Source organism: Salvelinus namaycush, chromosome 12 (genome assembly GCF_016432855.1).
Source record: "Salvelinus namaycush isolate Seneca chromosome 12, SaNama_1.0, whole genome shotgun sequence".
Lineage (NCBI taxonomy): Eukaryota > Metazoa > Chordata > Actinopteri > Salmoniformes > Salmonidae > Salvelinus > Salvelinus namaycush.
Genome location: NC_052318.1, coordinates 12,837,784 through 12,861,946, shown reverse-complemented (window position 1 = coordinate 12,861,946; position 24,163 = coordinate 12,837,784). Strand labels below are relative to the sequence as shown.

At 42.0% G+C, this 24,163-nt stretch overlaps 1 protein-coding gene across 7 annotated transcripts; it reads right to left on the bottom strand.

Moving 5' to 3' along the window:
* Window positions 1-1,922: 1,922 nt before the first annotated feature.
* On the bottom strand, window positions 1,923-24,023 carry ncf1 (neutrophil cytosolic factor 1). Of its 7 annotated transcripts, XM_039005194.1 has the most exons (14): window positions 23,870-24,023; window positions 23,256-23,492; window positions 23,117-23,149; window positions 22,373-22,868; window positions 15,429-15,509; window positions 15,213-15,288; window positions 12,889-13,054; window positions 12,022-12,080; window positions 10,867-10,989; window positions 10,388-10,495; window positions 9,568-9,685; window positions 9,271-9,384; window positions 8,924-9,099; window positions 1,923-2,467 (listed from the first exon to the last, which is right to left on the bottom strand). In XM_039005194.1, exons 5-14 carry the CDS (start codon window positions 15,501-15,503, stop codon window positions 2,322-2,324), a joined length of 1,161 nt encoding a protein of 386 aa, XP_038861122.1. In that variant the 5' UTR covers window positions 15,504-15,509; window positions 22,373-22,868; window positions 23,117-23,149; window positions 23,256-23,492; window positions 23,870-24,023; the 3' UTR covers window positions 1,923-2,321. The 7 variants fall into 7 exon arrangements, with proteins under 7 accessions (XP_038861122.1, XP_038861121.1, XP_038861118.1 ...); XM_039005193.1 differs by having other exon boundaries at window positions 23,117-23,492; XM_039005190.1 differs by lacking the exon at window positions 22,373-22,868.
* Between the last annotated feature and the right edge of the window lie 140 nt (window positions 24,024-24,163).

Sequence of the window (24,163 nt, the reverse complement as noted above, 5' to 3'; positions counted from 1 at the left end):
GCTAAAGTTGCTAATTAGCTAAGGATCTAAAGTTGTTCCCAACTTTTTTTATTTTATTTAACCTTCATTTAACTAGGCAAGTCAGTTAAGAACAAATTATTATTTACAATGACGGCCTACCCCGGCCAAACCCTCCCTAACCCGGACGATGCTGGGCCAATTGTGCGCCGTCCTATGGGACTCGCTATCACAATACAGCCCAGTATCAAACCCGGGTCTGTAGTGATGCCTCTAGCACTGGCCTTAGACCGCTGCGCCACTCACAACATGCAACCTTTAGGTTGCTAGTCGTTTGCGTCATAGGTTCGAGTTAGCGTAAGGGTTCGACATGCAACAATTTCAAAGATTTTACTGAGTTACAGTTCATATAAGGAAATCAGTCAATTGAAATAAATTCATTAGGACCTAATCTATGGATTTCACATGACTGGGCAGTGGCGCAGCCATGTGTGGGCATAGGCCCAACCACTTGGGAGCCAGGCCCAGCCAATCAGGAGTTTTTCTCCACAAAAGGGCTTTTTTTACAGACAGAAATACCCTTCAGTTTTATCAGCTGTCCGGGTGGCTGGTCTCAGACGATCCCGCAGGTAAAAAAGCAGGAAGTGGAGATACCACCCTGCATACCACTGCTGGCTTGCTTCTGAAGCTAAGCAGGGTTGGTCCTGGTCAGTCTCTGGATGGGAGACCAGATGCTGCTGGAAGTGGTGTTGGAGGGCCAGTAGGAGGCACTCTTTCCTCTGGTCTAAAAAGTATCCCAATGCCCCAGAGCAGTGATTGGGGACACTGCCCTGCGTAGGGTGCTGTCTTTTAGCTGGGACGTTACATGGGTGTCCTGACTCTCTGAGGTCATTAAAGATCCCATGGCACTTATTGTAAGAGTAGGGGTGTTAACCCCGGTGTCCTGGCTAAACTCCCAATCTGGCCCTCAAACCATCACGGTCACCTAATAATCCCCCTCCTCTCCCCTGTAACTATTCCCCAGGTTGTTGCTGTAAATGAGAATGTGTTCTCAGTCAACTTACCTGGTAAAATAAAAAATCTAGGGCTGGCATTAACATGCTCTGGTGGATATTCCTGCAGTCAGCATGCCAATTGCATGCTCCTTTAAAACTTGAGATATCTGGGCCTCCCGAGTGGTGTAGCGGTCTATGGCAATGCTTGAGGCATCACTACAGACCCGGGTTTGATCCCCGGCTGTGTCACAACTGGCCGTTGGCCCCGTGTCGTCCGGGTCAGGGCAGGTGTTAAGAAGCGTGGTTAGGCGGGGTCATGTTTTGGAGGACGCATGACTCGACCTGAGCCAGTGGGGGAGTTGCAGCAATGAGACAAGATCGTAATTGGATATCCCACCCCAAAATGTAGACATCTGTGGCATTGTGTTGTGACAAAACTGCACACTTTAGATTGTCCCCAGTACAAAGGTGCACCTGTTTAATCAGCTTCTTGATATGCCAAACCTGTCAGGTGGATGGGCTATCTTGGCAAAGGACAAATACTCACGAACATGGAAGTAAACAAATTTGTGCACAAAATATGAGATATGCTTTTTGTGCATATGGAACATTTGTGATCTTTTATTTCAGCTCATGAAACATGGTACCAACACTTTACAGGTTGCGTTTATATTTTTGTTCAGTATAGTTGCAAGATGTTATAGTTGTGGTTCGCTAAAGTTAGCCCCAGCGTGATTCGAACACCCATCCTCCCGGACTCACCTCCCTACTTTAGTTTCCGTCTTAACTAACATTCTGTCTTAAGTAACCATACCATTTGTAACATCATGAATTTGAGGTACCCCAAAAAATGTGTACTATGCTACCTCTAGTCGGAGCGACCAGGCTGGAATCATACATACATACATACATAAGGACAAGGAGCATGAGCAGAGAAGATAAAAATGCAGAGACTGCAGAACATTTTCTGAATATATTATTTATTTTGTAGGTTACAAATGGCTAAATTCAACAAATAAATAACTAATCTTATATTCCAAAAACCGCATACTGAGTCAAACACATTTAACAACCACACACTTGATCAAAAAACATTAAAAACATTGCATACGTAAAAGTAACAATAAGAAAAATGACCCTAGAAAAACAAATACACCTTTGCTTTTGTACATACATTCACTTTTCACTATTGTTTTACTTTCTCCATAAGCAGTTAGCTGGTGCTAAGTGGTAACATTCAGAACAAAATGTAAAATGCCCTCTATGGCACACATGGTTGGCTTTATCGGCTGTTTAGCTTGTAATGCGCACATTAACCCATCTCTGATTGCATTGCTGACAGGAGTCCAGATCCACACAGTTTAAAGCTTAGCTCGATTTGCGGACACTGACTTTCTTGCGGGTGTTCTCTGTACAGCGCTCCATGATGAGTTCAGGACTGGGCCGAGGGGGGATAATGGGAGCCCCTTTCAGCTCACCCCCTGGACTAGAGCCCGCTGTCTTTGGGATGTTGTCTGAAAAACAACACAATAAACTAGGCCTAAATGAATGAAAGTCAATCTATAGAGGTTAGGGAATTATGAAGGTCTTTTATTAGCAATGGTCATCTAAATTATTAAAATGTTAAAAATACAATACTGATAAATCTAAAAATTGGACATTGGATGAAGAGACTCCAAACTTTTAGAATTGTTTTAATCCATCAGATATTGACTGAATTATAGCACACAAGACATTGTACTGGGAGAGACAAATAATTAATGAAGTTCAGGCATGTGGGAATTCAGGTATTCAATTAATTGTAACATTTCACTTTTTCTTATAATGCACTCATGTATACATTTTCTTAATATGAGGTAGTTTTAAATATTCTGAGATTAAATTTTAAAAAGTTGTGCGTCATTTGAATATACTGTTTGGCCACATGAATAAATTAACATAAAGCGGTGGAACAGGGCTGCAACCACCCACGTTCCTCTGTCTAGGCTACCTTTAATTATAAAACTGCGCTCAACTGCACTCTTAGACCAGGGATACTAAACTCAGCAAATAAAGAAATGTCCTCTCACTGTCAACTGCGTTTATTTTCAGCAAACTTAACATGTGTAAATATTTGTATGAACAAAACAAGATTAAACAACAGACATAAACTGAACAAGTTCCACAGACATGTGTCACTGAACAAAGGGGGGGTCAAAATCAAAAGTAACAGTCAGTATCTGGAATGACCACCAGCTGCATTAAGTACTGCAGTGCATCTCCTCATGAACTCCACCAGATTTGCCAGTTCTTGCTGTGAGATGTTACCAAGGCACCTGCAAGTTTCCGGACATTTCCGGGAGGAAATGATCTCCACCCTCAGATCCAACAGTTCCCAGACGTGCTCAATGGGATTGAGATCTGAGCTCTTCGCTGGCCTTGGCAGAACACTGACATTCCTGTCTTGCTGGAAATCACGCACAGAACGAGCAGTATGTCATGCTGGACGGTCATGTCAGGATGAGCCTGCAGGAAGGGTACCACATGAGGGAGGATGTCTTCCCTGTAACGCACAGTGTTGAGATTGCCTGCAATGACAACAAGCTCAGTCCGATGATGCTGTGAAACACCGCCCCAGAGCCTGATGGACCCTCCACCTCCAAATCGATCCCACTCCAGAGTACAGGCCTCGGTGTCACGCTCATTCCTTTGACGATAAACGCGAATCCGACCATCCCCCCTGGTGAGACAAAACCGCGACTCATCAGTGAAGAGCACTTTTTGCCTATCCTGTCTGGTTCAGCGACGGTGGGTTTGTGCCCATAGGCGACGCTGTTGCCGGTGATGTCTGGTGAGGACCTGCCTTACAACAGGCCTACAAGCCCTCAGTCCAGCCTCTCTCAGCCTATTGCGGACAGTCTGAGCACTGATGGAGGGATTGTGCGTTCCTAGTGTAACTCGGGCAGTTGTTGTTGCCATCCTGTACCTGTCCCGCAGGTGTGATACTTGGATGTACCGATCCTGTGCAGGTGTTGTTACACGTGGTCTGCCACTGTGAGGATGATCAGCTGTCCGTCCTATCTCCCTGTAGTGCTGTCTTAGGCGTCTCACAGTACAGACATTGCAATTTATTGCCCTGGCCACACCTGCAGTCCTCATGCCTCCTTGCAGCATACCTAAGGCACGTTCACGCAGATGAGCAGGGACCCTGGGCATCTTTCTTTTGGTGTTTTTTAGAGTCAGTAGAAAGGCCTCTTTAGTGTCCTAAGTTTTCATAACTGTGACTTTAATTGCCTACCGTCTGTAAGCTGTTAGTGTCTTAACGACCGTTCCACAGGTGCATGTTCATTAATTGTTTATGGTTCATTGAACAAGCATGGAAAACAGTATTTAAACCCTTCACAATGAAGATCTGTGAAGTTATTTGGATTTTTACGAATTATCTTTGAAAGACAGGGTCCTGAAAAAGGGACGTTTCATTTTTTGCTGTGTTTATTTGAGAAGGTCCCATCACACCAATTTCCTAGGTTGCAAAGATCTGAATGGATATTGTAATTTATCGGCGTAGTAGTAATACACTACCACCTCGCAACCCCAAACTGTTCACAATGTGTGTTCATAAGATACCCGAGTGACTCAACAAAATCAATGGGGGCCCTTGGGCATCTGGCCAATATATATATATATAGAATATTTAGATATCTGGTTAGCTCAATTTACCTATCTAGCTAACATGGGCTAGTAGTTGATCAACTGGACATTTCTGACAGGTAATAAATAGCTCTACGTTGGTCAGCGAATGACATAAGAGGAAAACTGCCCATGCACTACCAAATTTAGAAATTTCACCTTGTGCATTCTACTATTACAACTCTCAACAGCAGTAAGTTGAAAGCCTGACTGAGTTCCCCAAAACAAAACGTTTTTTTTATTTCTAGAAAATTATTCAGGACCCGCGGTCTGTATTGACCCCTTCATGGGTCCGGATGTGGACCGTGGTCTACCTGTAGAGTATGGCTAGTCTAGACTGCCTCATTAATTAATCATTACTGTTGTCACATTCGCTTGCATAATTCAACAATTGTTTAAAGAGAAGGATACACCCAATTTAAACTCAACAAACTTGCTCTAGGTTATACTACTGTCATGACGTTGGCCTGTGGGTAGGTTTATGACAGTCATAAATACCTCTTTCCCCCTTTTCCTTCTCCCTACTATAACTGATGTGACATAAGGAAACCCCTTGGTTAACATAGAGGTTCTGGGAACATCAGAAGTGGGGGGAAATGAACTATATTCTGGTAATCCGACCAACTGAACATATGCGGTGGTACTTAAGGTATATTATGTCAGTTCGGTTGCCCTCTGACACATTCTCATCAATGATAGAATGACATAAACTCTACTGTGGAAAGTCTAAACGTCAGAGGTATCGGATTCACCTGGAATTGTTGTTTAATTCAAATGTTTGAATATGACATTATTTGTGAAGAGGTGAAATGTAATTTTAGCTTCCAAATGAGAGATCTGGACTTTCATAAGTGTTCCTCTGCTCACAGTGGCCCGCCCCTGTGAAGAGGCATGGGTTATAAACTTTTCAGACACACCCCTCTCCCTCCACTATAAAAGCCATTGACAAGAATATAACTTCCTGTTCCGGGTACACTAGGATGACGGTCCGGTGTCAGAATGGTTCAGATAATAACTACAGAACTAAGCCAACAGCAGCATGGACTTTGATTGTGAATGGTATGAACTTTGAACTCGTATTCACTACAGAAGTGATATCTCCTAGCCGTTGAGTTAGCAACAGCTAAATGCAGGTTAGGAAGGACAGTCCGAGTATCCCGTCTACTACACACAACGTTCCTCCAACGTATCCAGTAAGGCACCAGAGACATTCTTCAAAGGTCAGAGGACTCGGGTTGGCGACACGGTCCATCTACCACCAACCTACTGAAGCGCAGCTCAGAGTAAATATTTATTGCATTTTCCTCTTCAAATGGGCGGTAATTTAGAATGCATAAGATACTGTATTTACGATAGCACAGCTTCGCCTCTGTTCCAGTCTCCCGCTCTTTCACTAAAATCCCGCCCCTTTTCTTTGTGTAACAAGCTGTCATATCTATTCCGCCCGCTAGGGACGTTTTTCTGTGACGTAATTTGTGATCAAGTTATGATTTCATTGTGTATGTGTGATTCTGTGTGATTAGTTAGGTATTTAGTAAATAAATAATTAAACCCAATTTTGTATTGCTGATTCAACTTGTTAGCCAGGATTCTTGCAGATAATCAAGGATTTACAACTTTCAGATGAGACTGAATAAAATGACGATTAATGTGACTGTTATGGATGTAAAATCTTACTAAATCTTTAAGAGTTTATTCGAAAGATAACAGTTCTATAAATATTCTTTCGTGGTGTCCCTCTCTAGTTAATTAACATTTACATGATTAGTTCAATCAGGTAATATTAATTACGGAGAAATTATTTTATAGAATAGCATGTCATAGCAATTAATCTGGCATAGTCAAAGACACGACACTGTACTTATCTATACATCCTTTACAGTATTTGCGGGGTCAGAGATAATATCACTATAATCTGAGTGTTCAATTTTACGGAAGTGGTTTTCATTTCAGCACATCTAATTTGTTAACATTTCAACTGTAATAAATTAACTTTTTTCAACTGCACAAAAAATGAACACTCACCAAAATAAAGTTATCTTTCGTCTATTTTTTGTAATGTAAGTGTCGAGACGGTACGTTAAGTACCCGACTAAGAGTTGGAGTTCTTACAGGGATACACAGCGTGGCGTTCACATGGGGTCCACTGGAGTACGGATGTAAATATCTGCCGTTGGCGGCCATTCAAATTATCCCAACGTTAATTCTCTTAAACTAAATACCATGACTGTTTTCTCATTAGCTGGGAATGTTGTTTGAAATATCCAATACAACATTATTTGACTGATATTGTTAACCCACTGCATACCCCTTAGAAATAATAATTATTGTGAGCAGGGTATGCTGTTAGCATGCTAACACTCATTAAGATAGACTGATAGCATAGCTAACGATGGCTAGCATTCACTGGCTGATGTTTAAGTAACTTTTGAGTGTAATGGAGTTGACTGGTTACTATGACATGAATATATATATATATATATTCATCATGTCATTTGGATGGGAGCTATAATCCGGTTATAACATCGCCCCCAAAAATCACCTGTGTCGTTATTTCTTGAATTCAGGTAAAGTTAAAATGTTTTCAATGAGGATAGAAAACCGTGGATGAGTAGTGTCCCTTTAGATGCATTTCAGCCATAACCGGAGTGTGTGACAGGTCATTACAAACATTTCTGCGGTCATAATGTTAGTGGGAAAAAAGCAAATGGCACGCAAGAGTTGGAAATAGTCGCAAGAGTAAAATGAAAGCAATCAATCCAGTGATATTTAAGTGAGTAGAATTTGCACCCCTCAAAACACAGGAAAAGCTAAATCCTCAGGTGGTCGGGGCATACGCATTGCTACTTTTATGGAGACTGCAATATACACAGGGTATACAAAACAACAAGAACACCTGCTCTTTCCATGACATAGACTTACCAGGTAATTTCATTTGAAAGCTATGATCCCTTATTGATGTCACTTGTTAAATCCACTTCAATCAGTGTAGATGAAGGGAAGGAGACAGGGTAAAGGAGGATTTTTAAGCCTTGAGATAATTGAGACATGGATTGTGTATGTGTGCCATTCAGAGGGTGAATGGGCAAGACTAAAGATTTTAGTGCCTTTGAACAGGGTATGGTAGTAGGTGCCAGGTTATTGTGTCAAGAACTGCAACACTGCTGGGTTTTTCACACTCAACAGTTTCCCGTGTGTATCAAGAATGGTCCACCACCCAAAGGACATCCAGCCAGCTTGACACAACTGTGGGAAGCATTGGAGTCAACATGGCCAGCATTCCTGTGGAACGCTTTCGGCACCCTGTAGAGTCCATGCCCCGACGGATTGAGGCTGTTTTGAAGGCAAAAGGGCGGGGGAGGGGTGTAACTCAGTATTAGGAAGGTGTTCCTAATGTTTGGTATACTCAGTGTACATCTCTGGGAGCAAGCCATTGCCGATACTGTTTGAAGCAGGGTCTCAAGCGGGGTAGTATCTATCTTTCAAACATTTAGGATTATTAGATTGAGCTCAATCCAATTTAAGCCCAACCTGGTTAGACGTACTGCTAAATTCTCTAAAACAACGTTTGAGGCAGCTTATGGTAGAGAAATGAACATTAAATTATCTGGCAACAGGTCTAGTGGACATTCCTACAGTCAGCATGCCAATCGCACGCTCCCTCAGAACTTGAGACATCTGTGGCATTGTGTTGTGTGACAACTGCACATGTTAGAGTGGCCTTTTGTCCCCAGCACAAAGTGCACCTGTGTACTGATCATGCTCTTCAATCTGCTACTTGATATGCCACACCCGTCAGGTGAATGGATTATCTTGGCAAAGGAGATGTGCACTCACTAACAGGGATGTAAACACATTTATGCACACAATTTGAGAGAAATAAGCTTTTTGTGCATATGCAACATTTCCGGGATGTTTTATTTTAGCTCATGAAATACTGGACCAACACTTAACATGTTGCGTTTATATTCTTGTTTAGTGTTTCATGCTGAAACCCTCATATTAAGCACCACTGATATTGACTATGTTGATGTTTTTTTATTTAGGATAATGTTTTACAACTTTGTCATTCTATTTTTAAATCTTATTCAATTATTTAATATATTTTGCATGTGATAAAGGCACACAGAGGGACAGAGATTATTAGACACCTGTGATAATCTGAAGTACCCAAAAGGGCCACTAGATGTCTTGTTATAGATTACATAAAATCCTTGAACTGATACCAAAATTCTAGTAGTTTACTGGTAAACTTGGAAAGTTTTCAGTAATATACCCTCCCTTTGCAACCCTAGGTATACCTCTGTTATTCCAGTCCTGCAGCGGGGACTGTGTGGAGGCCTTGGACGTCTTCCTGGGCTGATTGGGCCGGCCGCCCTTCTGCTGCAGGAAGCGGCGACTGTTCCTGCGGTACGTGTCCTGGCTTATGCGCTGCCGCCCTTTACTGTGAATACTTTGTGCATTGCGGATTGTTGAACTGAAAGCCAAAAAGAAATGTGTAAAGAGGAAATGAGAAGTTAAGAGAAAACGGTAAAAAGAGAAGTATCAGTAGAGGAAAGACTAGATACTCGTCTTTGTCTGAGTTTTTATGCTCTCATAACTTTCTTTATCCATAGAGGAAGTAATTTCCTGAAGTTTGTAGTCCTACCGTCTGGGTGGGGGTGTCTGTCTTCTCATCACATGCTCTTCCGACACCATCTCCTTCTTCTCTCCAGTTCTGTAGAGAAACATTGAGGGGAAGTGTCCCGTCTCCTCTCCTTTCCTATCCAAGACAATATGCACCCAACAAGCACTTAGAAACACTGTGTGTTTGTGGCTACATGATACAACAGTAGAAAATATGTAAGTTACTACTGATCCAAACAGCTGCCTGACTGTGGACTGACTTTCATAGAGATGAATAGATAGAGGGAAGAGTAGAAGAGTACAGAGTCAGCCTACATACCTGACCACCCACCATCCATCCAGGAGCTTGTGAATGACCTCAATAGTTTCCCCCGTCTCAAGAGTCAGCTCATCATCTTGTGCTGCCTTGTAGGCTTTGGTGGTTATGTAGAGTTCTCCTGTGGGGACAAACACACATTGGAATTATGAGCTCGAAGTCAATGCTTGTCTACCACCTAGAGGAAAGACTTCCCTAACTTCTTAAAGTTTGTTTCGGATAAGGTTGATATTATACTATGTACACTGCCAACACAAAACTTAACAAATCTCCTGAGACCTCACTGAAAACAGTGTCACGAATCAACAGATATTAGATAAAAATGTAAATGACTAAAATGTAGATAGTAAGGCTGGTAATTGCCAGGGACCTCATGATAAGCTATTACCACGATACTTAGGTGCAGATACAATATGTATTCAGATTCTCACAATTCTATATGTATTGTGATTCAATAATGTGATTTCATTGCGATTCGAAGTTCCAAACATATTCTCACCATATGTCTGCTGCAGAGGGACAAGAGAGAGCCATGAGGAAATAGGTTTTGCTCAATCATGGAAATAAAAGTGCTGAAAACATATTGGCCCCCTATTTGAAAAGAAAATGGAGAACAGGCTATGAAAGAAAAACGAGTTTTGGTGCAGGTACAGCCAACTAGCGCAAAAATAATATTGTGATATTGTCAAAACTATACGATGTATCGTCAAAAATAATATCCCGATATGTAACTATCGATCCCCCCCATCACTAGTAGATAGTGACACCATTATCCTCCCTGGCTCTTATTTTAGCTGGAGCCCTGGCAAGTGGGGAGACTTGCCTGCGTAGTTGGGATCGGCTTCTTCCGACTCCTCTGGTCCATCCAGGGGCTCTAGGTAAGAGGCGGGCACCCAGCCCCGCTTGGTATCACACTGGCAGAACCACCAACCTGCCATGGTAGAGGGGTCAAAGGTCAAGTGAACACTAAGGTCATGTTCAGTAGGGCATGCAATGTTAAATGTTTTTGGGGGTAGGTCCAGGTACTCTCTCCCTGTTTCAGTCTGTTGTTTTCTGTTTTGTGCCTACTGAACATCACCCAGGAGCAGCAATAGGTTGATCACCTTAGGGATCACCATGTATGTTGCATTTAGTGCACATTGTCACATGCACACTTTTGTGCCTATCATTTCATGCAAAATGTTCATGCTTGGTGCTGTCATCTAGTGTACACCGAATACAACAACTCAATTTTCAGATGGCTTTGCTCTCTGACTGGGACCATTCTTTGGGTCAGTGATCTTATGTTTTATCGACACTCACCATTTGGGCTTTTCTCCACAATCTCCACCAAGTCTCCAATGTGCAGGGTGATCTCATACTTGGAGGTGTGGCTGTAGTCAGCAATCACCCTGTAGCTTTCCAATATGATGGGGCCAGAGATCTCTGAACAGAAGACACAAATTACACTCTTAAATCTTTACGGTAGATCTCTTTATAGCAGGACTATAGCACACTAGAGCCCGTATTCCCTCAAGTTTGGCTAGAAAAGTGTGTCTATTAGTGGGTTAATAAAAAGGGTAAAGACAAGAGTGGGCTATACTCGGCCTTGTCTCAGGATGGTAAGTTGGTGGTTGAAGTTATCCCTCTAGTGGTGTGGGGGCTGTGCTTTGGCAAAGTGGGTGGGGTTATATCCTTCCTGTTTGGCCCTGTCTGGGGGTATCATCGGATGGGGCCACAGTGTCTCCTGACCCCTCCTGTCTCAGCCTCCAGTATTTATGCTGCAGTAGTTTATGTGTCGGGGGGCTAGGGTCAGTTTGTTATATCTGGAGTACTTCTCCTGTCTTATCCGGTGTCCTCTCTCTAATTCTCTCTTTCTCTCTTTCGGAGGACCTGAGCCCTAGGACCATGCCTCAGGACTACCTGGCATGATGACTCCTTGCTGTCCCCAGTCCACCTGGCCGTGCTGCTGCTCCAGTTTCAACTGTTCTGCCTGCGGCTATGGAACCCTGACCTGTTCACCGGACGTGCTACCTGTCCCAGACCTGCTGTTTTCAACTCTCTAGAGACAGCAGGAGCGGTAGAGATACTCTTAATGATCGGCTATGAAAAGCCAACTGACATTTTCTCCTGAGGTGCTGAGGTGCTGACTTGCTGCACCCTCAACAACCACTGTGATTATTATTATTTGACCATGCTGGTCATTTATGAACATTTGAACATCTTGGCCATGTTCTGTTATAATCTCCACCCGGCACAGCCAGAAGAGGACTGGCCACCCCTCATAGCCTGGTTCCTCACTAGATTTCTTCCTAGGTTTTGGCCTTTCTAGGGAGTTTTTCCTAGCCACCGTGCTTCTACACCTGCATTGCTTGCTGTTTGGGGTTTTAGGCTGGGTTTCTGTACAGCACTTTGAGATATCATCTGATGTAAGAAGGGCTATATAAATACATTTGATTTGAAGAGACAGGCTCTTACCAGAAGTGTTGTCTCTCGTCTTGTCATTGGACACCACAAAGGTCTCATTTCTTTTTAATCTACATGGGAAACATTGAGAACTCACTTATCAATCCAGAAGTAAAAATTAATACAGGCTGAGTTTCATTCCAGGAAGCTGTCCACTTCCATTCATGGATCTGATACAACAGAGTAGGCGTAAGCAATAACTCCACTGAGTTTCCGCCATATTGCTTTTCACCCATCCAGTCCTATCAGATCTGGGAAGGGGGTGAACAAGAGAAGAGGGAAGGGAACATCTTCCTGGAAAATCTTCCTGGAATGAAACAGGCTGCGTTCCGATTCCTTACCCTTCTCCAGGGGTGTGTTCAGTATGACAGAACGGTGTACAATGTTTAATTCAATGGAAAGCTGGTGGGAGGAGCTATAGGAGGACCGGCTCATTGTAAATGTGTTTGATACTATTGCATTTATTCCATTCCAGCTATTACAATTAGCCCATCCTCATATAGCTCCGTCCACCAGCCTCCTCTGGTTCACTCCCCCACATGCATTTAAAAGCAATGGATTGGTGCTTACATGGCTGGAGGGAGTTGCCACCATATTCCTCATACCAGTCAATTATTTTTAAATCCATAATGGCGAGTGTACGAGTACATATTTCTCGTGTAGCTCAGTTGGTAGAGCATGGCGCTTGCAGTGCCAGGTTTGTGGGTTTGATTCCCATGGGGGACCAGTACAAAAAAAATATTAAAATGTATGCACTACCGTAATTCGCTCTGAATAAGAGTGTCGACTAAAATGTAAATGTATGGAGAAGGGTAGAGAATCAGAATGTAGCTACAGTGTTTACAGATCAGTAGTGAGACTGCTTGTAGTTGTACTGACGGGTGTTGAGCGGGTGGGTTCTCGTCCTCCGGTCGGACCTTGAAGAGGCTGCGTACCAGCTGGCTGCGGGAGATCTTGGGGGGCAGGTTGATAAGAGAACCGCAATATTCAGTCAGAGTGCTCTGCCTGGTCTCTGTGCTCTTTTGGTTGTCCAACCACTTTGGCGCTGAGGAAAGGAGGGACCAAAGGGAATGAGGGACCAAAGGAAAGGGAGAAAACAGAGAACCTCAATTCCTTCAAATGGAATATTCAAAATTGAATACTACAATGGTGGATATAGATGTTACATGTTTATCTGTGAAAAACAATATTTAGCACGAAAACAAAACTAACATAAGGACTTTCCCTCAACAGGGCTCAAGTTTAACGTTGTGTTAATGCAACATGGGGAAGCAGAAGTTCCAAACAAATCTCATGCGGTTTGTCTGCAATTTATCAGGTTTGTCTGCAACTTCTGCTTTCCCATGTTGCATCAACACAACCTTAATAACCACTTGAGCCCTGTTGAGGGAAAGTCCTTGTGTTAGTTAGTTTTGACCACAAGTGGTCACAGCCTTTGGATTAAAAACATGCTGCCTTTAGGGAGAAATGAAAATGTTTGATAAAAATCCAAAGTGTAAAATATGTAATATGCCTATGTTAAACATACAGAATCACTACCCATCAGTTTTTAAGTGTAAAGTAGAGGTCTTCATGGTCCAAAAAGTTGGACCTGTTCCAAAATGGACCTGGGGCTTTCCCACCAAGATCCTACATGCATAAATAAAAAATGTAAATACAGATCCATTTCCAAACGGACGCGAGGACAACGAGACCCGTTCCGTATAGACCTGGTCAGATCTAGACCCAGTGATCCGAATGTGGGAAGCAGCAGAAAATTAATTTAAGCTCTTTTATTAACTGGAGCTGATAAAGCACGAGAGGATGGAGAGAGGTGCCGCTCTAGCAGGCGGGGGAGGGGCCGTACTATGAGCGAGTGACATTTGGAGCAGGGAGATAAAGACCAAAACCAACCAAGCCGACTCGCACTATCAGATCCGACCCAGAACCATGATTTAATTTAGAATTATGGTTTACTGATTAGCATTGTTTAAAAAACGAGAAGTACATTTGTCACATCTGGATTGCAGCAGCAGGTGTTTCCTTATACAAAGCATTGACTGAGAAAAAACACAAACACGCTACCTATTTTTTGTCTGTTCACCCAAGTGCATTCATCACTTACCTGTATACTTTTTAATGTTTTCAAATGAAGCAAAAAGGCAAAGGAGTGATTCCTCATAAAACCCAGATAAAAAAGGACCATGATTTTGGGGATCTTCACAAAATGTAACCCATAGAATAGTCCTTTTGGAGGAAGGATTGTTGACATATATTTGACATTAGATTCTAAAAGCATAACTGAGAAATAATTAATGGCATTTAATCAAAGTCGACATATTTATGACATTTTGGCCTTACCCAGGCCTACTTTAAGACTCCATAATGCTACAAAACAAAAATGGGTGTCATATGAAGCTTAACCACGCTTGCTCTGTAACATGAGTAGTATTTTGATTACAGTAAGTTTTTGTATTTTTAAATAAATGTATGAATATTAAAATATAAAACATGAATATTGAAAATATACATTTTTTGATTTGGCTAATTTGTCAATATATTGTTGAACATAACATACGGGCATATCAAAGTTCCAGAGTGGGATCTCTGCTAGTTTTAAAGTTATGGCCCATTTTTTTCCAGAGAAATTGGCATAGTATAATTTTCAACAATATATTGAAAAATCATTCCCCCCAAAATTGTTAATATTTGTCAAATTGTATAATTTTTTTATTGAAATTTAAATACTACTTATATTACAGAGCAAGCAGTAAAACTTCATATGACACCAATGTTTGCGTTGTAGCACCTATTTATGAAACACTAGGGAATCTTAAATGAGGCCTGGGTAAGGCCAATAATGTCATAAATATTCTCAATTATGCTTTTAGATACAAATGTCAAATACATGTCAACAATCCTTTCTCCAAATCCCTATTCTATGGATTACATTGTGAAAATCATGATTTTTTTTGTCTGGGTTTCGTGAGGAATCACTCAAAGGACACAAGGATTACAACATCACTTCTATAGTAAATTGCCGAGACATCAATACTTTCTTTAACCATGATTTTCCACCTAGGTGCTCAAAGCGCTTGACATAGTAAGGTGGAAATTCACCTCATCCACCACTTATGTGTTGCAGGCAACCAGTGCCAGAACGCTAACCACACATCAGCTCTCATGGTGGAGGGGTAAGCCTTAGAGCAGATACATGTCCTCACCTGGTAGTGCAGGGATGATCCTGTCTTTCTTATTGATGTCACCCGCCTCAATGGGGAACATCTCCTTCAGGGATTTCTATAACCCAGACACATTATCAACTGACTGCAGATCAGTGGGGGTAGTAGGAAGGCAGGCATTCAAAAGCATTTACACAGCTGTCCATCTTTCCTACTTTTTGCCTTCAGGTTATTAAGTTGTGTGAGGCAGCTACTCACGTGAAAGGTGTAGATCTCCGGATACCCTCTATAGATCAATTTCTCAGACAGGTCATTCCATTTCACCATCAGCATGTAGACCTTCAGAGAAAGTAGTCAAAAACATAAGTGAAGAACTGCAATCAAATGCTCATCAGAAATGGCTTTTGCTGAATGAAAAATGTCATCAAAGCAATTTAATGTTAACAAATATACCTGGTCATTAAATATTTTTAAGCATTTCTCTTTTGAGAATCCCCATTGAGCATTCTTTTTTAGTCTATGACCAGGCTTAATCTGTGTCTGGGAAACAACCACAAGTATTGCATGAACCTCCAATGAACCATTGTGTATTTTGGTCAACAATGGTAGTCTCAAACTCACATAGTGCTGGCTGGGGAAGAAGCGTTTCTCAAAGCCCAGCAACTCCACATGCCTGACATAGATTTCCTCCATTGTGAGATGCAGAAGAGTGATAATCAAGAGTGCTGGGTGAAAAGGGAAGATGGCTTTATAGCAACAGAGTGAGCTCAGAAAGCAGCCACCCCCTGTAGGAGGTCATCCCTCAACAGATACCTTGGGATCCTCACGTAGCTATCACTCTGGTCTTTTACTGAGAAACGGTAATAACTTTGATTGCATAGATCCTATTTATTGCCATCATCCATGAGTTCATTGGGTCAATCCATAATTTCAGGGGGTTTTTCTATGCGTCATGCGTGAGATTTCAGAGTTCATTCAAGGCCATATTCTCAAATATATTTTATTTAAGTTATAAAGCTGTTATAGTCAAAAATACAGTGCATTTCACAACAGCTTTTTATTGATTTATCTCACAGAGATAACAAATGTTGATTCAAAGAAATAAACAGATCAGATCTCTGAAGATATTGTTGTTGTTATAGATCTACTCAGTAGAAATTAAGTTATATGCCTCACTTATTGGGGTAATGTACATACATTTAACACTAACAAGGATTTTCATGATATAGAAACATGGCAAGTGTATACAAAGGGGTGATTGACTCTTGGAGCTAAACAAATATATGTTCTTCTGATCAATGTTAAAATAACATTCAATCTAAAAATAACAGTTAATACAGCATCCATAGATCATAGCTGACTACACCATAGGAGAGGCTAGGGGGAATCCAATTCAGATCATTGAACCAAATGCAGAGGAAGATATAACAAGGATGAATGAATCAGCGGGTCATAGTAGCACATACTTTAATTTTATTTTCCTCAGTGTTGTTCACAGCAACCTTGCTGCCACACAAATGTTGGGTTTCACCGGGACTTTTGCAACGCTGAACGTCAGCAAGGTTTGTGATTTCAAAAAGTTTCATAATTTGGTAAAAAGGAACAAAAAACGGTTTAGAAACCCGAACAAATTCATATTGGCTGTGTGTGCTTCCTCTTTCCAATAATAGTTGTATTGTTCAGTTAATGATAGCCTAGGCTGGATTCTGTAGAGAGTAACTTTAAACAAAAACGGTTTACACACAAGGTGCAATTTTGAAACGTGGTTATGCATCAGCAGTTTCTCTCTTGTTATGCCAATCACTGACAGTCACTCAATTAGCCCATGTCAGGGAGAAAAAAAATGTGATTAGTAAATTAGTCCAGCCAGCAATCTAAACTTGTAGTAATCATGGCCAAATGATTGACCGAAGTGGTCCTATTGATTTTGTTAGTCACGCTCACTCAGATATCATATATTTTTTTATTTAGAAAATTGCTAAATCTATACACCCCATTGCAGAATGTGTACAAATGCAGGAAATATACTCTGAAAAAGTATCTCTCCACTGTCAATAGGGGGGTAAAATATTTTCCTCACAAAAGGCTAGGGCCGGCAGACACACGGTAGCCGGCAGTCCCGCGAGCCACTGGTCCCTTATGAGTTCAGATTTTTTGTGACCCCCATCAAAATTGCCCATCTGGGGTACGCCAAATAAAAATGTGATTCACATTTTTTTTTAAATAAAAAATCTTCACATTTTCAAACAGTCCATTTATATTTTCCAACGGGGCTATACATTTGGGTGAGTTTTTTTCCCCCCTCGCCTGAGTAGCCAGCCTCGTTTCACTGCTAAAAATACAATTAAACCATCTAGTGTTCAGCGAAATAACAACACAATGTCAAATACAGGTAGCCTAGTCAATAATTAACATCCAATCACATTAACCGTTACTCTCTCGCGGGAATTCCACTAATGGTCCGTATGTAGCCAAACATAGCTGCTGCTCATTCCGTTTGCTCGAAAATGGATCAATGGTTAAAAAAGTAAGGCCCGCGTCCATAAAGACACATACCAGCTCTACTAGTAGTAATGCTACTACTCGAAAGTCGGTCTTAATTCTTGCTCAAAAAAACTTGTGGCTTATTTTTCAAATTGGGATGTTTGTTTCTAAATGCCTGCTACTACCAGCAGCACTACACCTGTCGATGACACAAGTTGTTCTGCTTCCACGAGCACATCCAATGCTAGCATCAGTAACTCTACATTTGTTGTTAGCCCAGCTAGCATGGACACTGAGTTGTGAATCTGATGCAGCCGAAGAGCTACTGCCCCTTTACCCGGTAAAGCACCAAACGAACAACAGACAGGGACGTTGGACCATCGAAGAGGCGCAAATATGATGAGAACTACATTGATTTGGGGTTCACTTATATTGGGAGTAGTGCCTTTCCTCAGCCACAGTGTGTTATATGTGCAGAGGTACTATCTCACAACTCGATAAAACTTTCACTCTTGCGCAGACATTTAGAAACAAAACATGCCAATTTGAAAAATAAACCACAGGAGTTTGTGGAGCGAGTAGTAAGACATGTATAAAAGCAACAGATACCATTAATAAGAAGGGGCTTATATGATGAGCTACCGAGTGGCTAGGACAGGCAAGCCCCATACTATTGTGGAGGACTTAATTATTTCTGCTGATACGGATATGGCTCGGACAATGCTGGGGGAAAAAGCCAATAAAACTGTACAGACAACGCCTTCATCAAACAACACTGTTTCACGATGCATCAGTGACATGGCAGGAGATGTTTTGAAACAATTACTGCTATGCATACAAGCCAGTGAATTTTATGTGTTATAGCTGGATGAGTCAACAGATGTGGCGGGCCTGGCACAGCTCCTGGTATATGTCCATTAAGTTTATGGGGGATGTCAATTAAGGAAGACATCCTCTTCTGCAAACCAGGACAACAGGAGATTATATTTTTAAAGTACTGGACAGCTTTGTGACATCAAATGGTCTTTGGTGGTCAAGATGTGTTGGTATCTGTACTGATGGCGCAAAAGCCAAAACAGGGAGACATAGTGGAGTGGTAACGCGCGTGCAAGCAGTTGCTCCCGATGCCAGTTGGGTACACTGCAGCATCCACCGAGAGGCTCTTGCTGCCAAAGAAATGCCTGACCGCTTGAAAGACGTTTTGGACACTACAGTGAAAACGGTTAACTTTGTTAAAGTAAGGCCCCTGAACTCATGTATTTTCTGCACTATGCAATATGGGCAGCGACAATGTAACGCTTTTACAACATACAGAAGTGCGCTGGTTATCAAGGGGCAAAGTATTGACACGTTTTCTTGAATTGAGAGACGAGCTTAAGGTTTTCTTTACTGACCATAATTTTCACTTGTCTGACCGCTTGCATGATGCCGAGTTTCTCACACGACTGGCCTATCTGGGTGATGTTTTTTCTCGCCTGAATGATCTGAATCTAGGATTACAGGGACTCTCCGCAACAATATTCAATGTGTGGGACAAAATTGAGACTATGATTAAGAAGTTGGAGCTCTTCTCTGTCTGCCGATAGTGCAGCTGTTGAACCTTTTCAGTCTCCTGAGGAATAGGCATTATCGTGTCCTCTTCACGACCATTATCAAGGACAACACACAGGTCTTTCCATCATTGTATGCTTTTCTTGTGTGCCAATGAACTCAAGCTTACGGACAATGTCAAATGTGATATAGCGAAGCACCTGAGTGAGTTGGGTGCGCCATTACGCAGGTACTTTCCCAAAACGGATGACACAAACAACTGGATTCGTTATCCCTTTCATGCCCTGCCTCCAGTCCAATTATCGATATCTGAACAAGAGAGCCTCGTTGAAATTGCAACAAGCGGTTCTGTGAAAATTGAATTTAAATCAGAAGCCACTACCTGATTTCTTTATTGGGCTGCGCTCAGAGTATCCTGCCTTGGCCAATCTCGCTGTTAAGACGCTGATGCCCTTTGCAACCACATACCTATGTGAGAGCGGATTCTCGGCCCTCACTAGCATGAAAACTAAATACAGGCACAGACTGTGTGTGGAAAATTATTTAAGACTGAGTCTCCAATACAACCCAACATTGCAGTTATGTGCACCATTTCAAGCACACCCTTCTCATTAACCTGTGGTGAGTTATTCACAATTTTCAATGAACAAATAAAGTTTTATATGTAAAATGGCTAAATAAAAGAGCAGAATGATTGTTTATATTATTTGTGCCCTGGTCCTATAAGAGCTCTGTCACTTCCCACGAGCCGGGTTGTGACAAACTCTCACTCATTCTTATGTTTAATAAATATATTGTATAGTGTGTGTGTGTGGCAGGCTTACAATGATGACAAAAAACAACATTTGAGAGTGCGCTGACACTGGTGCTAGAGGTGGTACGCAGCTGGAGGTTGAATGTTTGAAGGGGTACGGGACTACAAAAAGTTTGGGAACCACTGCTCTATATCATTGAATATATTGTCTAATCCAGGGATGGGCAATTCCAGTCCTCGTGGACCGGAATGGTGACAGTTTTTCCATATTCCGAGCAAACACATTTGATTAAACTAATTGCATTCTAAACTAAATAGCATGATTAGTTGATTATTGGAGTCAGGTGTGTTAGCTTTGGCAAAAGTGTGTCAATCAGGCCCCCGAGGACTGGAGTTGCCAATCCCTGGTCTAATCCAGGGTTTCCCAATACTCTCTTTGGGCACCCCCCAGAGACGTTTAACATTTTGGTTTTAACCCTGAACAGGCACACCTGATGCAATTACTCAAAGTCTTGATGATTAGTTGACTAATTGAATCAGGTGTGCCAGTTTAGAGTTAAGTAAAATGTGAAACATCTAATCTACACTGAGTATACAAAACATTAGGAACACCTGCTCTTTCCTTGACCTAAACAAGGGGTGTCAAACGCATTCCATGGAGGGCCTAGTATCTGCTAGTTTTTGTTTTTTCCTTTGAATTAAAACAGACAACCAGGTGAGGGGAGTTCCTTACTAATCAGTGACCTTATTTCAATCAATCAAGTAAAAGGGTGGCAGGGGAAAAAACACAGTCGGCCCTCCGTGGAACGAGCTTGACACAGGTGAATGCTTTAAATCCTTTATTTATTGACGTCACCTGTTAAATCCACTTCAAAATCAGCATAGATGATGGGAATGAGGCAGGTTAAAGAAGGATTTTTAAGCCTTGCGACACGGTTTGTATGCCATTCAGAGGGTGAATGTGCAAGACAAAAGATTTAAGAGCCTTGGTAGTAGGTGCCAGGGGCACCAGTTTGAGTGTCAAGAACTGCAACCCTGCTGGGTTTTTCACACTCAACAGTTTCCTGTGTGTATCAAGAATGGTCCACCATCCAAAGGACATCCAGCCAACTTGACACAACTGTGGAAGTATTGGAGTCAACATTGGCCAGCATCCCTGTGGAACGCTTTCGACACCTTGTAGTCCGTGCCCCGACAAATTGAGGCTGTTCTGATGGAAAAACAGGGTGCAACTCAATATCAGAAAAGTGTTCCTCTGTTTTCTACACTCAGTGTTTAGTCTATAGCAGGGGTATTCAACTCTTACTCTACGAGGGCCAGAGCCTGCTGGTTTTCTGTTCTACCTGATACTTAAAAGCACACACCTGGTGTCCCAGGTCTAAATCAGTCCCCGGGGAGAGCACTGGCTTCGAGGTCCAGAGTTGAGTTTGAGGGGTCTATAAATTGATGCATGAATATTGAAGTGCAGAAAATTAATTACAACCCTTTAACACATTGTCTTCTGTCAGATGGTGTTATTCTAATGTGATAAGTGTCTCCAGGAGCCATATCTAACTTAAGACAATGCAGTGTCCCTGTCACTGCTCTGGGGCCTTGGGATTCCCTTTGACCAGAGTGACAAGAGCCCCCTGGTGGCCATCCAACAACATCACCGTGAGCTCTACTGCTGCTAAAATAAACTGCAAATCCTTTTCTTAATGTCTTTTCTAATCTTTCCAATAACGGACTATGCCGTGTTCTGGTTCTCCCAAGATCTGTCCAATCTTGCCTCCAAAAAATATTTGAATACTGTTATTTGAAGTGGAATTTATTTCAAAATCTATTTGTATTACATTTATAGAATGCAGATTTGATAATGCAGCGATTTGCTGATACAAGATGACTTAATCAGTTGTGTGACTGTTGCAATCCAAAATGATCTACAAATAAATGTAGAAGTGACGCACAAGTATTTAAAGGGACCCTTTATGTTTTTCTATGGACATAATTTAGGTGTCCTAATTCAGACCTCTGTCCACACAAGCTTTTAAGTATCTATCTAGTATTTTCTACTGGTGTATTTTCAGGATTTCTACTCCTTTCTCAGTCAGACTGAGCCAAAGTCTCACCCTTTCTTTCATGTCTTTTTATGTGAGCTTTCAAGTTTCCTAATTGAGTAAAACATTTACAACAGACACCGCACTGGAAAGGTTTGTCACCAGTGTGTACTCTCCGGTGCACCTTCAGACTCCCTGCAGTAGAGAGAACCTTCCCACAGTCAGAGCACGGGTAAGGCACTCCGCCAATATGTTTTGCCTTATGAGCTAGTAAGTTTGCTAACTGAGAGAAACTGGCGTCACATTGATTGCACTGGAAAGGTTTCTCTCCGGTGTGCCGCCTTTGGTGAACTTGCAAGGATGCCAATTGAGCAAACCTTTTTCCACACGTGGAGCAGCTGTACGGCTTCTCACCGGTATGGATTCTCTGATGTACTTTTAGGTGAGCTATCTGAGTGAACCGCTTCCCACACTCAGAGCAGTCATAAGGCCTCTCCCCAGTGTATGTTCTCTCGTGGGCCCTCAAGTGTGCCAACTGAGTGAAAGTCATTGGACAGTTCATGCACGGATGAGGGCCGGGAGGCCCATTTGGACGACCTCTTCCTCGTCCAGTGCCAGGAGGCTCATTTGGACAACCTCTCCCTCGTCCACAATTTCCCCGTGCCACAGACTGAGAAGAAATCTTTCCGTCTGAGTAAGGGCCCTCTCCAGTCTGTTCTTCCTGTTGTGGTTCCAAGTCATTTGACTGAACAGAATACTTTCCACAATCAGATATTAACTTTGTTGCTTCAGAAACTTCTTCAGAAATCTCTTGTATGAAGTCAATTGACGCTGAGGCATAATCCCCCATGTAAATATTGGATAGGTGTTCTCCTGTGTAAGAAGTACAAGGTTGTGTTCAAATTAACTGGACAAAGTGTAACCAACTTCATGCAAAAATGGAGCCTGGCACCCACTGATCATTTGTGCTGTTTAGACACAATCAAACATGCTCTCACTGACACTAGAGAAAACATGTAGGCTACAGCTATACACAAAGTTGTCCAATTATTGGTTTCTGGAATAAACACAGCCTTGATGTGGCACAACAATAGATGACGAAACACTCAGTAGTAACTTACCAAAAGTGGCCGTGTCTCCAACCTCCACAACAGCTACAGCGAGTAGAAATGGAACAACACATCAACTGACTGGACAAAGTAACTTAAGAGTTGAAAAGTGTACAGCAGTGTTTTTCTCAAAACTGGCACTGGCACTTACGTGGAAATGTGACAAACGCATCATGCAATGGTTCAATAGTCTCCACTTGTTTGACAGTCATGTTTGTTGATTCTGTTTGGGGGCAGTCTTCCGGCCTCACAGTCCCCATGTTAAGGGCATGCAGAGCCTCAATGCACCCCCTTTGGATTTTGCAACAGTCCACTAGTGTCAAAGATTCTTTCGTCAGTACGCCCTGGGCTGCACCGTCGCTGTCAGGACCACAGGAGTTGACCTGGTCTGAAAATCAAACAAGGCATGTCTCACTCTGTGTGAAAATTATGCTAGTCTGATAATTAGCTTCGATAATAATTTCTGCGCCAGCTAACGTTACCTATTTAGCGAGCTAACCCCTACAGTTACGCCTAGCATTGCTTTTGTGTGGATTGGATCGATGTCATGTGGGAGCTAGCTAACTAGTTTCATCTTGCTCTACTATGCCAGGTGGAATTGTTGCCATAACTATACCAACTCAGATCTCCATAAGTACCTAAAGGGCTTGGGATTAATTCTTTGAAAATCACTGTCTGTAGCAGTACGTTAACAAATATGTTTAGCTAATGTTAGCTAAACGGTCCTTTTGTTGTTTAATTTAGCCAGATTGCCTAGTTACTCACATAATACATTGTCGGGGTTTTGCATACTAGCTAGGTGAACGTGTTTCACCAACATTAAATTAAAATTAGGTACACCTATGAGTAATCAATCGCACGTCTAAATAGAACTTAAACATCTACCAACACCCTCCATAAACCCGCACATTCCGCTTCCGTTCCGTATCCGTGTTGGTTGGAGAACTTCCGGTCCGAAATGTTCTTCTGAACGTCAAAATAAAAGTCCTGATAATATTATTGAAACTTAAATTAATAATTACTGGCTAACGGTAGTCAAATAAACTTTTAAGAGCATAA

Excerpts from the sequence above, each read along its gene's own strand:
- ncf1 (XM_039005189.1), bottom strand. The coding sequence starts at position 15,863 with ATGGAGGAAATCTATGTCAGGCATGTGGAGTTGCTGGGCTTTGAGAAA. Across the intron at positions 9,686-10,387 it reads AGCCGATCCCAACTACGCAG|GAGAACTCTACATAACCACC; the intron begins GCAAGTCTCCCC and ends TTGTCCCCACAG. Across the intron at positions 9,385-9,567 it reads GATGGATGGTGGGTGGTCAG|GAAAGGAGAGGAGACGGGAC; the intron begins GTATGTAGGCTG and ends TGTCTTGGATAG.